At 34.8% G+C, this 16925-nt stretch overlaps 5 protein-coding genes across 16 annotated transcripts in view; 3 read left to right on the top strand and 2 right to left on the bottom strand.

Moving 5' to 3' along the window:
• Nucleotides 1–16925, bottom strand: part of Lim3 (Lim3 homeobox protein) — a 43172-nt gene that overhangs the window by 22270 nt on the left and 3977 nt on the right. The window lies entirely within an intron of this gene.
• Nucleotides 5793–15243, top strand: LOC108069151 (uncharacterized). Its single transcript, XM_070211695.1, has 3 exons — nt 5793–5808; nt 5855–5905; nt 15050–15243. Exons 2-3 carry the CDS (start codon nt 5875–5877, stop codon nt 15199–15201), a joined length of 183 nt encoding a protein of 60 aa, XP_070067796.1. The 5' UTR covers nt 5793–5808; nt 5855–5874; the 3' UTR covers nt 15202–15243.
• LOC108069772 (uncharacterized) lies at nt 6346–9197 on the bottom strand. 5 transcript variants are annotated; one of them, XM_070218016.1, is made up of 9 exons: nt 9079–9197; nt 8486–8542; nt 8263–8387; nt 8167–8199; nt 7901–8110; nt 7699–7837; nt 7436–7632; nt 7213–7369; nt 6346–7055 (listed from the first exon to the last, which is right to left on the bottom strand). In XM_070218016.1, the coding sequence occupies exons 2-9, from the start codon at nt 8538–8540 to the stop codon at nt 6577–6579; spliced, it is 1395 nt and encodes a 464-aa protein (XP_070074117.1). In that variant the 5' UTR covers nt 8541–8542; nt 9079–9197; the 3' UTR covers nt 6346–6576. The 5 variants fall into 5 exon arrangements, with proteins under 5 accessions (XP_070074117.1, XP_070074126.1, XP_070074121.1 ...); XM_070218025.1 differs by having other exon boundaries at nt 8167–8196; XM_070218020.1 differs by having other exon boundaries at nt 9041–9191.
• Nucleotides 9792–14567, top strand: LOC108069775 (uncharacterized). Of its 5 annotated transcripts, none has more exons than XM_070211681.1 (9): nt 9792–9910; nt 10447–10503; nt 10602–10726; nt 10793–10822; nt 10879–11088; nt 11152–11290; nt 11357–11553; nt 11620–11776; nt 11934–14567. In XM_070211681.1, exons 2-9 carry the CDS (start codon nt 10449–10451, stop codon nt 12095–12097), a joined length of 1077 nt encoding a protein of 358 aa, XP_070067782.1. In that variant the 5' UTR covers nt 9792–9910; nt 10447–10448; the 3' UTR covers nt 12098–14567. The 5 variants fall into 5 exon arrangements, with proteins under 5 accessions (XP_070067782.1, XP_070067780.1, XP_070067781.1 ...); XM_070211679.1 differs by having other exon boundaries at nt 10790–10822; XM_070211680.1 differs by having other exon boundaries at nt 9798–9948; nt 10790–10822.
• Nucleotides 15250–15908, top strand: LOC108069150 (uncharacterized). The gene has a single exon (XM_017159131.3). It carries the CDS (start codon nt 15250–15252, stop codon nt 15775–15777), a length of 528 nt encoding a protein of 175 aa, XP_017014620.2. The 3' UTR covers nt 15778–15908.

The following is a 16925-nucleotide window of genomic DNA, read 5'->3' as shown; positions in this document are numbered from 1 at the left end:
TCGCTTTTTCCGTGTGGGTGCGTTCAGTGTCTAGTGATCGACCTTTGCAACCTGACCACATGGCTCATCCCAAGCGGTCTTTTCAGCTCTTTTCTATCGTCTTATAGACTTTCGGCCGACTGTTCTGATTGGAGTGAAATCAGACTCTCCTTGGAACTAGTGATAAGTTAACTAATCGCGGCTATTATTGTTGAAAATGACATATCGGGAATTGGATTGCTTTATAATGACAACATTTCCAGCATATACAGAAGTGGATCCCCACGTGAATGGTTTTAGAAATACATACCAATAATAACACATTGATTGTTTAGCATTGTCTGTGCCGTGATTATCTTTAACTAGCGAAAAACCCAAGAGATAATTTGTGCTAAAATTAGTGACTTACTCGATCACAGTTCGTGACTCATTGAAGTTATTATTCGCCTGGCAACACAATTTAAAGGAATAATACATGCGGTAGCATACACTCAGAAAATGAATCGCCCTGAATTTTAGAAAATCGCCTATGGATTTGCTTCACTGGCGATTTTTTTCTTTAAAATAAAAAAATTTTCTACTGGTAAAGAAAATTTTCTTCCAATTAATCAAAATTCATTAAATTCAAGAAATATTCCAGAAATATAGAAAAAAATCGCCAGTAAAGCAAATCCATAGGCGATTTTCTAAAATTTTTTTTTGAGTGTATAATTAAGACTAAAAATCATTACTCATATTTCATAATCTAAAAGACGAATAAACTGCGTTTTATTTTATTAAATAAATTCTTCGAAATTATTAGAATTTGTAGTTCCCTGAAATTGGGCTGTATCATAAGAGTTGTTAGAGGTTTTTGATGCTCATAATGTGCGGTTGACTTAGGTGGCCAAAGGAAGTACAAACACAAAAAGATGGAATCAAAAATGCAAACAACTATATCCCGGCCTGATTAAAAGGTAAAAACTGCATAAATGGGCAGGAGAAATGGGTAGAGGTCCGTGGACAAAGGATCCCGGCTTTATAGCCACCTGCTGGGACCACCTGTTTAGATATGCTTCGGACAAAAGAGTCCGGGAATCGAGACAAAGAGCATAGCGATGTGGAAAATAATCAGTGATAAAATAAGAGCATAAAAGCACTGCCACCGAAAAGGGGTGGTTGAATTAAATTCGGTAGTGGGAGTGGGTGTGGCACTTCTGAGGGGTTGAGCGGTATGAAAAGAAAAATTGTGTGCATTATCCAGCGGATTCATGTTAATAGGCCTCGTTTAACGCTGCTGGGGTAGATGGCTTTCCCTTTCCGAAGACCTGCAATACCAATAAAACCATAGAAATCACTCCTTTCCCTCTTCGCAAACATATCGGTAAGCAAAACCAGATACTAGTACTCGTACTTCTTTCGGAACACAGTTTCTGTTTCATGTTTTTGGTGTGGCCTTATCAATTGGTACATTCGGTGTATGTTGTTTTATACCTGAGCTCGCTGTGCACCTTGTAACCGGTGAAACAGAGTGTCAACAAGAGTGTTGCCTCCTCAATGGGCAAATCTTGTACCAGACGATAACCGTAGGCAGATACAAGGGGCACATGAAAATAGAAAACGAGAAGAATGCGCACGTTGCGTATTTATAGGTACCCAGATACAGATACTTAGATACCGCGGGTAAAGCCTTATCAATGTTCAAGGTATCGACTGAAATGCCGTTCAAATATTTACACCCAGCAGCAAAGAGATACTACCCCATATTCACCCCCAACCCGGAGCTACTGCTCCAGAGTCCGGAGACGATGATAAGCGGGAGCGGACATGGGTGCGCTAATTGCGGAATGATAAAAACAGAAAGTAGCTAACAAAGTCGGCTACCATGACCACTCCCCCAGGGGCCACCAGCCCCTTCTATCGGCAACTGCCCCAGGGCGAAAACCACGCAAATGTTCCATCAACACGGTTGCCATTGCCAGGATGTTGGGTATAGTTTAAATAATAAAATTCCAGGGAGGTTACGTCTGTTTGCCTAGTCAAATTCCAAATACCCTGGCTACACAGAAAAAAAATCGATATGAAGTATGGTCAATTCTACATTATTTCATATCATTAAATAGGCGATTTAAATTATAGTAATTCAAAGTGATGTTTTATGATATCATATAAAATAACAAATTGAGAATTTTTTGAAAAAATAATGTAAACATAACCTTTATACATATCAAAATGATATCAATAACTTGATCTTTAAAATATTTATAAAATTGGTCAGCTCCTATCAATCTGATCTTTTGCCAATTTTTTTTTCTGTGTAAATGTTTGCACATTTGTTACAGGTAATTAGTGATTAATTGTTATAAAATAATTATATTTTAATAAACTCTTTTTACAGAGCCCAGGAACTTTTTAAAAAGATTTAAGAAAATAATTGTGAAATATAAATTTTGATTAAATGTATTAAAATTTATTTATCTGTAATTTATGCCTGCTTTGGAAAATCAGGAAACTCTGTGCCAGGGTATGACAATTAAATAAAATAAGAATTCGTATCTATGTTCACTTTGTTATTGCCAGCATTTTCGACTCGTATTTGCCTAAACCGGCCCCTAAGGAATATCAAGAAGCTCCTGAACCCCAACACGTTGCTAGACAGACCTTCGCTGGATGTTGTATAAAATCGAGGGTGAGGTTGCGATGGAATGGGATGGGTACGAGGATGTTCCCTTCTCTCCGGTTTGTTGGCAGCTTCGAGCGTATTACATAAAATAAGAAAAATTATGATTTCCACAAGAGGGGAAAAAGTGGAAGATTTTCGGGGGGCGAGGAGCAGAGGGACTGGCTGTTGCTTAACTGTCAAAATCGTGTAATTTAATAAAGTTCGCTGCGGGATATTGTTTTTTATAGAAGCCAGAGCAACATTGAGACAGCTTTTGCCAGCTGCCAAATGGGGAGTGGCTGGAAAATGGTGGCTGGTGTTTTTTTGGGGGGAAAGCAGTGGAAATGTGGCTCCTCAAAGTGTGCTGCACAAATACAAAAATATTCAGTTCACTTCAGTTACATACAGCATTGCAACAACGCTATGTTGTCTTGTTGGCCCGCCACAGGCACTCCACAAACACACTCAAGGGGGGAAAATACCCTATATATATATAAATATACACTTATATACCCGTACATATGAACATAGCTGTGCAATGTTTTCATACATCCGACTTGTTTACTCCAAAGCAGCGAAAAAAGTTTTTACTCTGCAAAATATACAGAACTTGTGCGTTGCGGTGAGTGAGAGGCAATTCGCGAAAGGAGAAAATATCTAAATAAATATTTCTTCAAATTTTGCTTTCAAGACTTTCAAACCACTTTATATTCAAATATTAATTTTATAAGAAAGATCTCTGGGTAAAGTTTGCAAGTGTCACCAATAATTTAGATATTTGTAGAATTATTAATTACTCAATCATCTTAGGTTAAACAGTCCCAGGTAAAATCCACAAAAAAATAATTAATAAAGTCTATGTACCTATATATAGATCTAAGTAGAATTACTATTATTGTTTTATTTTATTTACAAACAGTTTTATTTTTTATATCATGTTTTTTTCTTTAAAATGTTTTCTAGTTTCCAAAACAATGTCCCTTATTAAAGCTAGTCCCAGATGTCTTGATATTCTCAGCTGACATACCTAGCCGTTTGTTTTTTACCAGCGAAATTCCCATTTTATTTTATTAAGCAGCGAAGAAATATAAAAGTAAACAGTTGACTGCAAAAACACACATGACTGTGTACACCCTCCTGCTAAAAGAAAAAAAAGAAGGGAAAAGACGGGCCTTTACGCCACTGAAACCCACGCCCACACGTTTCCAGCGTCATATGAACGCCCCATTATTTACTTAACATAACTTGAACATTCGCCTTCAACCCCCTGACAAAAAAAGTACCCTCCATGGGGGAGCATCAGACGTAGCCAAAAAAAAAAGAATAAGGAACAGGCAGTGGGTGGAAAAGGGAGGTGGAAAAGGTGGTCGCTTGGCTTACCTGCCAGCCGGCAGTTGGCTAGTCAAAAAGCTGTCGTCGATGCTAAGCGCAGACCCAGAAAGCCATCAAATATGCAGGAGGAGGAAATGTGCAGGGAGGCTCCACAATTCCCCATCACCATCCACCTCTACCAGAATCCGGAAAAATGGCGAAAAAATGATTTATGTGGACGCCAAAAAGGAAGGAGCGGACGGAAACGAAAAGCCAACAATAACCGGGAAAAATAACAGAATCAACTGATTTCTCAACTTGGCTGTGGGCCTGCTTTTGTTTGCCAGACTTTAGTGGGGGGCCCACTGATAGACCCACAATTTTACCTTCTCTCCGGGACTTCATTCTTGTTTTTCCAGCAATGAAAAATGCTGAAAGTGTGCTTCACAGACAGCGGACTCCAATGGATTGGGGTCACCGAAAAGGTATAAGATATTGATGTCCCCAGGGGGAGCAGCTTTTTTTTATCCGAGCCTTTGAAAAATATAACGGAATCCTTATAGAAGGTGCATGAGATATTAATGCTCATCGGAAATACTAATTTCGCAAGACCCAACGTAAGATTTTACAGAACACAAAAATAATAAATTTATCATAAAGATATTTTATCTCCCGAAAATGTAGGGGAGTGTAGGGTAAGGTGACGAACGATTCGTTTTTTGAATGTAACTTTTCTAAAAATCAATATTTTTCAAAAGTGTAAACGCAGAAAGTTGCTTACATCTACTGAGCATATCCCTGTAAAATTCGAAATTCGAAATTCCAATGCAGCTAAATCCCACAGCGTTTGGCGTGAACCCTTCTTTTTTTGCACTTTCAAAAGTTGTAGGGTAATGTGACGAACGATTTGTTCTTTAATGTAACTTCTCCAAAAATCAATATTTTTTAAAAGTGTAAAAGCAGAAAGTTACTTACATTTACTGAGCATATTTCTAAAAAAATTTGGATTCGAAATTTTAACGTAGCCAAATCCCACAGCGTTTGGTGTAAACCATCCTTTTTACAAACAAAAAAATACATTTTTTTTTATATTATTTACGGAAAGGTTATTTTCGATAAGGAAAAGAAAGAAGTAATAAGATAATACCCAAACTTACAAAACAAAAAAATGGTCAAAGTGCAAATTTTTTTAAAATTAAATTAAACTGACGTCACTATTAAAAACAACAATAAAACTGCAGCAGTAAATGTTATCTGGTATTATTATATTTTATTTATAAATAATCAACGATAACAGTTAAAATTCTTGAAATAAAAAAGTTCGTCACAATACCCTACAAAAAGTTCGTCACGATACCCTACAAGGTAGACTTGGAGCACAAACGGTGTCACTCTCAAACGGTGCAAAAGAAACAAACGCGAGGTACCAAAAACTGTTGATAAAGATCTCATGTATACGTGCATATATTCGCCTGATTTTATTTTCCACTCATCTTTTCTCTGGCACTGCTGAAACACAAGTAAATTGAATGGGTTTGCTAGTTTGCGCACCACATTTTTAGCGAAAATTACCTCACGAACAAATTACGGGACTTCTTATTAATATTACTGTAAATACATTGTCGACACGATAAGGGGAGACGACTACATTTATTTGGAATTTTTGACGTGACGTCATATATGAGATTCGACGAGTTCGTCACATTACCCTACTCGTCAAATTACCCTACACTCCCCTACATATTTATAGATGCTTTAACTACAAGCAATGAATACTTGCCTTGCTTTCTGCGTCAAAGATAAGGGCAATATTCCATTCACATTTGCCTGATCAAGGGCACCCATTTCGATCCAAATTTCAAAATTCAAAAAATAAGGTAAGAGCAAAAAACTTCCAAATTGTCTTTTTCACTGTTCCTGCAGACCTATGTATCTTTTCACAGATGTCTGACATCAACTTAACTGCCTATAACGCACTCAGAAAAAAAAAATTCCTAGATTTAAGGAAACATGGACTGCATTGCCTAAAATGGTGATTTAAGGCCATTGTGGACTTAAAAATGGTGACCGTAGCCATGAATGCAAAATTCAAGTCCATAAAATTTTAGGAATTTATAGTCTGAAAAATAGTTAATTACCTAAAAAATCGGAAGGGCCTATAAACATTTTTTTTTATGTATTTATTTCTTTTAAAGGGCCTGAACCAAGGGTCTTCGGCATGAATAAATTATATAACTTTGCGATTAGATCAAAGAAAACCAGTAAGGTATATATTTGATTTAAATATTTTAGATTGCGTTAGGTGATACATCCTATCGGACTTACTATAAAGTGCAAGATACGAGACCCCCGGAATGGCTACGGTAAAATTCGAAGGAATATTCTAGCCAATAATATATCCAGTAATGCGTGAATAACGTTTTTTGTTCATATTTATTTAAATGTTTTAATTTTACATTTTTTCTGTCTATTTAAATTGTGAGACTTTGTTTGAGTTTTTGAAAAATAAAAAATGTTTCAGGTTTTTTATTTGCATTAACAATTCTTTCATTGAGTTTTTGAAAAATTAAATTTAAGGTTTCAGGTTTTTTATTTGCATTAACAATTCTTTTGTTAATACAGACTGGTATCTTTTAGAAGGTACTTCACTTATTAAGATCGTTTATAAATGATATGACTTTAGAAATGTTATCTTCAGTAGCAATATCCATTTCAAAAAAGTATTTATGGATAAAGTACCACACGAGTTTCGACTCCTCTGGGTACTTAAGATCCAAAACATTGTAAATTTTAAAGCATGCGTCGACTGCACTAACAATGTCTTTGAATTCATAAAATATGTCACTAAAGTAAATGAAGAACTCTTTACATTCAATCTCAGAGTCTCCAACACCGCATATGATGGGTTGTAAGGTTAATTTTTCTTCAAAAAGGGTTTGAATTTTTTCCTTAATGAATGTGTTGAGCTCTCCGAACGACTGAAAGCACTGGAAAAAGGATTTCCGAGAGTCCGCTGTAGTTATTTTGGCAAGTCGCTTCTTAGCCTCTCCGCACTTGACGCTTCGGCGACCCGTTGGTGTCAGCAGACCGTGGAGGAGGAGGAATACTGACAGATCAATTGTCCCTGTTGTACAACAAATAAAATTAAAATTAGTTTTGTTTAATAATAATTGAAATACGCATTCAATTATTTGAAATGGCAACCAAAAGTGTCATTTATAATAATTAAATAATTTAGGCAGGGCATAAGTAAGAAGGATATATAAATTTACATAAATTACCTTCTTCGGCTCCTTTGATTAGCTTCAAAATTTTGACGCTGAATGATTCCTTCAGGCGTTTTTCGGCAATCGGAAGAATTTTGTTTTTAAATTCCTCGAATTTAGAAAATAAATGATTTTCTTTTGCGGGAAATCGGTCCGCAAAGTCGAGTTTCAGCTGAAATAAAATATATGTTTAATATATATATTGGGCGTAATAAAATCGTTAGAATATGTATCTTACCAGCTCAGCACCAAAAGACTGTTTTAAAATGGGCCATGCCGTTAAAATTTCCTTCAATGAAGTTTCCGAGACAAGTTGTTCTGTGCGCTTCTTAAAAGTGTTTTCCCAATGGCGATATATTTCTGCCAGATTCGCTGTGTCATCGCTGTTGCATTGCAGCCATATCATGGAGTAGCTTACTGAATCAATGTCCTCCTCTAAAAAAGAAAAATATAAACGTCAATATTTTGAAATAACAGCGAATTTAAAGTTAAAAGAATTACCTGCCAAACTGTTTGAATCATCATCAGATTCGATAATTGATTCCTCCACCAATGATCGATTTTTAGAAACGGTATTCCTATACCTGGCATATAATAACCCACCAGCTTTTTTGTTTTTGATGGGTAGATAGTAGGTTTCCTTAAAAAAAATCATAATGTGTATATAAATATGTGATGAATAATTTTTTCTTTTATGTTATACCTTAACCTCTGTTGGAAAGAGGCTTACAATGTCAACAGCTACTTGATCAAATTTTTTTGGTTGCCATTCTATTTTGTGATTAACCAAAAAATCGCAAATGATGCCACATATGGCCTTTCTTTGCCGCTGTTCCAAGGACTTGTTTGTGCGGTAGAAATTGTTGATTCCCTTAAACAGGAGCGACTCTTGAAGAATGGAAATGGCGGAAATCTACATAAACAAAATTAAGTTAAAAATTGTTTACATGTATAGTGACATTAATTTACCTCCGTAGCCGAATTACAAGCCCTTTTTTCCTGCTATGTGCCGAAATAAACATCGTATATAATACTTAAAATGTTAAAGTTATAATATAATATTACCAATTTCATGCGTAAGGAGCGATTATGTTCGAACTTCACCCTAGCACCATAGAGTTTTTTGGGAACGATCTCCCGTAAGTGATCCGGAGACAGCAGTAAAACGGAATCTTCGTCTATTCCGTGATCTGTTAAAATAAAGACCGATTCAAAATTAATTTTTCACGAATTGTTTAATTTATTACAATTAACTAAATTTAAAATCACCGTATTTTTAAATTCTTACCCTGGAAGCAATCAAAAAGCTCTTCCGAGTTCAATTTTTTTAAAATTTCTTCCATCGCTAGTAAAAATAAAAATAATAAACCAACTTAATGAAAATATTATAACCAAAAAAAGGGTGAGTAAAATACATATATCTTCCTCAAGTCCGTCAAGTACTTTTAAAGCCAGCCACTGCAGCTTAGTTTTAAGGAAATGTAAACTCGATTCGCAAATAATCTCTTTACTTACTTTATGCACTAGCTAATTCTTAAATGATTAAGTTTTAAGTTTGTGCATATGTATGTACTAATGAGTGTAAGTATGTGCACATACACGTGCAAGGGCAGACACAAATATTTTATTTTAAAGAAATCACTAGTTTTTGTTACTCTTAAAACTATACAGCTACTTTCTCCAAACTAAGTTTTAAGTTTTAAATCTTTTTATTATTTTGTATTATATTTAATTTTAAAATATAAAGCACATGTCCACACACATATGTACATACATATGTATTTATTTGCAATCACACATGAAAACTTCAGCAAGGCTGGTTTCGGCCTGCGATTTTATTTACCAATAATATAAAATGTTATCCGATATGTATTTATTTACTTTGTTAATATTACTTCCTATACACAGTAATCCTTTTGACTTATTGTTTTCAATCGGGCACTCAAAAACTTTTCAATTTGGAACTCAGAACACAGTAACGCGTAGCAGATTTGCCGCCGGTGATTAAGTGTTGAAAAACGAAGTTGGTAAGCGGCCATTTCCAGGTTGGAATTCTTCAGTGTTGCATTATGTGCATGGTACAATAAATATAAGGTAGAAAGATTCTGGTAGCTTGTGGTCGATTTGGACCCCTAGATCATAACAAAGAAGTCCAAAAATTGTTTTACCCAAACATTTTTTTAAGATTTGTGGTGCGTTTGTGTTTTTATTTTATATTTTAATTTACAACTTTTTCGATATTTTCATATAAAAGGGTTTTTTTGTAAAAAAATGTTTGGATAAAACAATAAAAAAGCAAATTTGTGGTGCAACTTTAATGTCAATCTAAGAAAAAAATCCATTTTATATGAAAATATCGAAAAAGTTGTAAATTAAAATATAAAATAAAAACACAAACGCACCACAAATCTTAAAAAAATGTTTGGGTAAAACAATTTTTGGACTTCTTTGTTATGATCTAGGGGTCCAAATCGACCACAAGCTACCAGAATCTTTCTACCTTATATTTATTGTACCATGCACATAATGCAACACTGAAGAATTCCAACCTGGAAATGGCCGCTTACCAACTTCGTTTTTCAACACTTAATCACCGGCGGCAAATCTGCTACGCGTTACTGTGTTCTGAGTTCCAAATTGAAAAGTTTTTGAGTGCCCGATTGAAAACAATAAGTCAAAAGGATTACTGTGTATAGGAAGTAATATTAACAAAGTAAATAAATACATATCGGATAACATTTTATATTATTGGTAAATAAAATCGCAGGCCGAAACCAGCCTTGCTGAAGTTTTCATGTGTGATTGCAAATAAATACATATGTATGTACATATGTGTGTGGACATGTGCTTTATATTTTAAAATTAAATATAATACAAAATAATAAAAAGATTTAAAACTTAAAACTTAGTTTGGAGAAAGTAGCTGTATAGTTTTAAGAGTAACAAAAACTAGTGATTTCTTTAAAATAAAATATTTGTGTCTGCCCTTGCACGTGTATGTGCACATACTTACACTCATTAGTACATACATATGCACAAACTTAAAACTTAATCATTTAAGAATTAGCTAGTGCATAAAGTAAGTAAAGAGATTATTTGCGAATCGAGTTTACATTTCCTTAAAACTAAGCTGCAGTGGCTGGCTTTAAAAGTACTTGACGGACTTGAGGAAGATATATGTATTTTACTCACCCTTTTTTTGGTTATAATATTTTCATTAAGTTGGTTTATTATTTTTATTTTTACTAGCGATGGAAGAAATTTTAAAAAAATTGAACTCGGAAGAGCTTTTTGATTGCTTCCAGGGTAAGAATTTAAAAATACGGTGATTTTAAATTTAGTTAATTGTAATAAATTAAACAATTCGTGAAAAATTAATTTTGAATCGGTCTTTATTTTAACAGATCACGGAATAGACGAAGATTCCGTTTTACTGCTGTCTCCGGATCACTTACGGGAGATCGTTCCCAAAAAACTCTATGGTGCTAGGGTGAAGTTCGAACATAATCGCTCCTTACGCATGAAATTGGTAATATTATATTATAACTTTAACATTTTAAGTATTATATACGATGTTTATTTCGGCACATAGCAGGAAAAAAGGGCTTGTAATTCGGCTACGGAGGTAAATTAATGTCACTATACATGTAAACAATTTTTAACTTAATTTTGTTTATGTAGATTTCCGCCATTTCCATTCTTCAAGAGTCGCTCCTGTTTAAGGGAATCAACAATTTCTACCGCACAAACAAGTCCTTGGAACAGCGGCAAAGAAAGGCCATATGTGGCATCATTTGCGATTTTTTGGTTAATCACAAAATAGAATGGCAACCAAAAAAATTTGATCAAGTAGCTGTTGACATTGTAAGCCTCTTTCCAACAGAGGTTAAGGTATAACATAAAAGAAAAAATTATTCATCACATATTTATATACACATTATGATTTTTTTTAAGGAAACCTACTATCTACCCATCAAAAACAAAAAAGCTGGTGGGTTATTATATGCCAGGTATAGGAATACCGTTTCTAAAAATCGATCATTGGTGGAGGAATCAATTATCGAATCTGATGATGATTCAAACAGTTTGGCAGGTAATTCTTTTAACTTTAAATTCGCTGTTATTTCAAAATATTGACGTTTATATTTTTCTTTTTTAGAGGAGGACATTGATTCAGTAAGCTACTCCATGATATGGCTGCAATGCAACAGCGATGACACAGCGAATCTGGCAGAAATATATCGCCATTGGGAAAACACTTTTAAGAAGCGCACAGAACAACTTGTCTCGGAAACTTCATTGAAGGAAATTTTAACGGCATGGCCCATTTTAAAACAGTCTTTTGGTGCTGAGCTGGTAAGATACATATTCTAACGATTTTATTACGCCCAATATATATATTAAACATATATTTTATTTCAGCTGAAACTCGACTTTGCGGACCGATTTCCCGCAAAAGAAAATCATTTATTTTCTAAATTCGAGGAATTTAAAAACAAAATTCTTCCGATTGCCGAAAAACGCCTGAAGGAATCATTCAGCGTCAAAATTTTGAAGCTAATCAAAGGAGCCGAAGAAGGTAATTTATGTAAATTTATATATCCTTCTTACTTATGCCCTGCCTAAATTATTTAATTATTATAAATGACACTTTTGGTTGCCATTTCAAATAATTGAATGCGTATTTCAATTATTATTAAACAAAACTAATTTTAATTTTATTTGTTGTACAACAGGGACAATTGATCTGTCAGTATTCCTCCTCCTCCACGGTCTGCTGACACCAACGGGTCGCCGAAGCGTCCAGTGCGGAGTGGCTAGGAAGCGACTCGCGGAAATCCTTTTTCCAGTGCTTTCAGTCTTTCGGAGACCTCATCATATGTGGTATTGGGGACTCTAAAACTCAATGTAAAGAGTTCTTCGTTTACTTTAGTAATATTTAAGTTCAACGACATCGCTAGCCTCTGAAAATAGTGGTTGCTAACTATTTCATGATGTATAAATGTAAAAATTGTCACGTTAATCTTGAAGACCTAACTTCTTTTTTCACACATGTTAAAGGAAACCACTTATTGCCTTTGCATGTATTTAAATGTGGTTTTCCAACATGTACCCAAGAATTTTCATCATTTAAGGTTTTAAGAAAACATATGATAAGCGAAGAAAAACAAACTTTTGTAGTGGCTCCAAAAAGCCAAATTGTAAAAACGCCAAAATCGAATGTAATTGCGAAAACATCAATTTCACAGTCTGAGCCATCCTTTGAATTTAACCAAAATGTTAATTACTCCAACTGCCCATTAACGTTAGCATTTAATCATCCTGCTAATTTTCAAGAGCATGCTCTTAGAATGACTGTCAACAATTGCGCACAAATTAACCTGCCTAGATCAAAAACAGAAGAACTTCAAGAAAATATTAAAAAATTTATAACAATGCCAATCAAAGAAGAACTGGAAAAAATATTAGCTGACGTTAACGATCTCGAAAAAATTGAAAATTTAAAACAGTTTTGTGAAAACCCGTTTCAAAAATGCAGTTCGGAATATTTACTTATAAAAGAACTTAAGAATCGCGAAATGTGGCAAGATCCGGAAATTATTACGATTGATAACACAATTCAACCAAAAAGAAAAAAAAATACGTTCGGCCTTGACATAAAACTAAGCAAGGGAGTAATATTCCCTATAAAATTTTATCTAAAGAAATACTTTGAGCTTCCAAATGTGTTAAACGATTTTTTGTCAAAGCTAAATATTTTAAAAAACGAATCAACCTACACCAATTTTGTAAATGGAAATATTTGGAAAAGGAGATTCAATGAAAATGATAGCAATTCCTTTAGATTTCCCTTGTTTTTGTATTTCGATGATTTTGAGACAAATAACCCATTAGGAAGCCATTCAATGCCGCTTCTAGGTTGTTATTTCTCATTACCAACAGCTCCAGTACATTTGAAAGAAATTTTCATTGCTGCGTTATTTGAAACCAAACAAGTTAAAGAATTCGGTAATAGTCGTGTTTTTTTTAAATTAATTGAAATTTTGAATGATCTTCATGCAAATGGCATCAATATAACAACCACAAACGGAAATACTAGAATATACTTTAGTTTGGGACTTATAATTGGAGACAATTTAGGTCTGAATTCTGTTCTCGGTTTTTCAAGATCGTTTTCTAGCAACTACTTTTGCAGGTTCTGCAAGATGTCCAAAGAGGAGACTCAACATTCTTTCATTGTAAAACCTTCAGATTTGAGAACGATAGCTAACTATACAGAAGATACCAGGGAATGTAATGTGGCAGTGTCTGGCGTTCATGAGAACTCCATATTTAATAGAATTACAAATTTCTCAGTAATTGATAATTATTCTGTAGACATTCTACATGATATTTTTGAGGGAATATTGAATTATGACCTTTCCCATATACTTCTTCATTTTATTAACGGAAAAGTTTTTGACTTAGACCTTTTTAATATGCGCAAAAAAATGTTCAACTATGGTGAAACGGAAATAGGAAATATATGCCCAGATATAAGCTTAAATCACCTAAAAAAATTTAAATTTAAAATGTCGGCTCGAGAAATGATGACATTCGTTCATTACTTTCCACTAATAATTGGCGATAAAATTGCAAAAAATAGTAAAGTTTGGAGTTTCTTTTTAAACTTATCAAAGCTTGTTGATCTTTTGACCCTTTTTGAATACAAAACAATTGACATTATTCAGTTGGAAAAATATATAACAAGTCACAATAGAGCGTACACAACATTATTTCATGATACGCTTAAACCGAAACACCATTTGTTGTTACACTATGTAGATATTGTAAAAATGTCAGGCCCTCTTCGTTTACTCTGGACTTTTTCGTTTGAGGCAAAGCACAGGGAATTGAAATCTTATTGTAAAAATATAAATTCAAGAGTTAATTTAACTAAGTCTTTATCTTTAAAATTCAATTTTGTGTTTGCAAACAAATTACTAAATTACACCATCAGAAAAAATAGTTTCAGCAAAACCTTTTGCAAATTTGAAAGCTCAATTTTCTACACTAAGTTTAAATTATGCTATCCTAACACCATTTTTATAAATGCAAAAAGCTATTTATATGTGAAAAAAAATGGATTCTGCTATAAACGCGACTACATTATTTTTTTTAATGAAACCAATTTCACTGCGTATGTCTTAAAAGATATTATATCGTACGATGATCAAGTGGTTTTCTTCTGTCAAGAGCTACAAACTGAATATGTTGAACATTATAATAGTTATAAGATAAATAGTTATAAAAACTTTACACTTATTGATATGAAATGTGTAACAAATCCTCCTGTTCATATTAATTTTAACCAATCCCATGAATTTATAAAGCCTAAGCTATTTTAATGTTATTTAAAAAAAAAAGTAATTTATAAAAAATCTAATAAAATTTATAAAAGCATTAGCTTAAAACCTGGTCTTTATGGCCGGGATTTTAGGAATTATTCTGTCTTTAATTTAAGGGAATATGGGATTTGTTTATTGGCAATAATGTGGACTTGAATTTAAGGGCATTTTGGTAAATTTTTTTGGCTATAAAATGGACTTGATTTCGTGCAATATTGGCTTTAATTTCGAGGGTTAAAATACCCTAAATTAAAGGTAAGGGAGTACTTAATTTAAGTCTATGTTTCTAAGGTCAATATTTCCTAAAATTTAAGGTACATTTTGGACTATAATTAAGTCCATCATGGCCTTAACCATAATGGACTTAAAACAAGTCCAAGATTCCTTAGGTCCAAAATTAGTCCATATTACCTTAGTTTAAGTCCATTTTTTGGGTTTTAAGTCCATATTTTTTTCTGGGTGCGTCTTCCGACGCGATCTGGCCAGAATATTCAAGACATTCAATTCGTATACACAAACCGATTTTACTGAGGAAATCAGCACAAACACCGACCTTGATTGCAAATCCGATTTAGAACAAGACCTATCTCAAATTTACGACCTGGACTTGGATTAATTTAAGAAGCTATATCTGAAAAAGAAATTCGTCTAGAAAATGGAATCAATGGAAAAGAGAAATAAACTTAAACGATCGCAATCTGAAACTAACATGGAATCTAGTAGAGCCAGGCTTCAGGGATCTCTGCGCTCCAGATCTCAAGAAAGCAGACGAAGTACCAGGGAATCTCCACATATTCCTCTTGATCCACTCATGGATATTTCATCGCAAGCGGATTTGGAGGATTTGCCATCAAGAAGAAGTTCAATCAGCACCATCGGCAGTGCAGAACTATCTGAATCTGATTCTAATTCGGAATCCGGCTCTCAAACTTCTGGCTACACCACCGAGAGCAGTTATCAAACGGCCTCTGGTTACGAACGCCTTCCACAGACAAGCTCATATGCCAGTATCCAGACTTCACCGCATGCGGATTTCCTACGGGAGATTCACGTGGCTATTGATACTATGGCCACCATAGAGGAGATTCATTCTGTTCACCGAGATTTAAGGGAATTGCTAACCAACGAGATGGGTTTGATCGGAGGCACAAATGGGCCAGTCATCTACTTAATAGCATATAACTATATGTAATCGGTTGAAGAGGTATTCAAAATTGCAAAACTGAAGGAAGCACATCTTTAAAACTTTAATTTAATTTATTTTATCGCATTTAATTAAGACCCAGTTCAAAGCTTAAATAAATATGAAATAAAATATATTAAAAAAGATTTATATTTAAAAGGAGACCACACGTTAAATACGGAATATATTTTCTTTTCGAATTATAAGAATATTGACCTCAGGCAAAGCAAACATTTGTCGAGTCTTCAAAGAGAATTGCGTCCTTTTTAAAAGTCATCTATTTAATCACTTTTTCAGCTACAAATGGGTTCGCTAACTTTATTCAGCCGTTTCAATGGACAATCAGTTCTCGAATGAAGTGTTTGCTCTTACTGCGTGATCTGCGCCTGTTGACATTATGACAAATTACATAAGCTAAAGGCAACAATTGCCGGAGCCCGTTCCGGAATCGAAGGGACTGAAAAGGAAGGAAGGAAGGAAAGAACAAACCAAAAACGGATACGCTTAGGCGGATTTTGGAATGGGTTTACGGGGTGGTTCGGGCTGTAGGACCGTTAATAGGAAAGCCACACAAGAACTGCTAACGAAGGACACGCGGCCAGCGGTTGAGCGACAAGTGCGTTGGGAAAGCAGGCACAGGGACCTCGGGCTCAGGCCCAGGACACTGGGGTCCTGGCTGCGGGGTGGATCGTCTGTTTGCTCAGCGCTAAGTGCACCGGTTCCGTGGGCAAGTGGAAATGATAAACATATTTACACAATTTTTGACAGGCGAACGGGTGAAACAAAACACCCGTGGGTGCAGTCCTCCAGTTCTCCAGCCCCTTTTTTATTTTGGTACGCACTTGAAACAACCGAAAAGAAAACCAAACGCAAACTCGATAAATATGTTTATGGGCAAATAACAAAATATTTGTCGATTGCCCAAAACGAAGTGATGGAAGGGGTGGGACTTTGGGTTCAGGGTAGGGCAGGATCTGAAGGGCTGGGCTGGTTGGCTTAAGGGGTGTTTGCGGGGGGTGCAAGGAAGCACCGCAAGCGCATAATTCAATTTTTCTGCTCGTTTTTGCACGTCGCCCGGCACACGTCACTCGAATCCTTTGGGACAGCGAACTGCCACGCTACACCAGCTAAACCCTGCCCAGCAGCACTGGAAAAAA

This window comes from Drosophila takahashii, chromosome 2L (genome assembly GCF_030179915.1).
Source record: "Drosophila takahashii strain IR98-3 E-12201 chromosome 2L, DtakHiC1v2, whole genome shotgun sequence".
Classification (NCBI taxonomy): domain Eukaryota; kingdom Metazoa; phylum Arthropoda; class Insecta; order Diptera; family Drosophilidae; genus Drosophila; species Drosophila takahashii.
This window is presented reverse-complemented; position numbering and strand designations above follow the sequence as displayed.

Coding starts and splice junctions, on each gene's coding strand:
- LOC108069775 (XM_070211679.1), top strand. CDS start 10,449: ATGGAAGAAATTTTAAAAAAATTGAACTCGGAAGAGCTTTTTGATTGC. Junction 10,823..10,878: donor CTTGTAATTCGGCTACGGAG/GTAAATTAATGT, acceptor TTGTTTATGTAG/ATTTCCGCCATTTCCATTCT. Junction 11,554..11,619: donor AGTCTTTTGGTGCTGAGCTG/GTAAGATACATA, acceptor ATTTTATTTCAG/CTGAAACTCGACTTTGCGGA.
- LOC108069150 (XM_017159131.3), top strand. CDS start 15,250: ATGGAAAAGAGAAATAAACTTAAACGATCGCAATCTGAAACTAACATG.
- LOC108069151 (XM_070211695.1), top strand. CDS start 5,875: ATGTCTGACATCAACTTAACTGCCTATAACG. Junction 5,906..15,049: donor CAACTTAACTGCCTATAACG/CACTCAGAAAAA, acceptor TTTCTGGGTGCG/TCTTCCGACGCGATCTGGCC.
- LOC108069772 (XM_070218016.1), bottom strand. CDS start 8,540: ATGGAAGAAATTTTAAAAAAATTGAACTCGGAAGAGCTTTTTGATTGC. Junction 8,111..8,166: donor CTTGTAATTCGGCTACGGAG/GTAAATTAATGT, acceptor TTGTTTATGTAG/ATTTCCGCCATTTCCATTCT. Junction 7,838..7,900: donor TCTTTCCAACAGAGGTTAAG/GTATAACATAAA, acceptor ATTTTTTTTAAG/GAAACCTACTATCTACCCAT.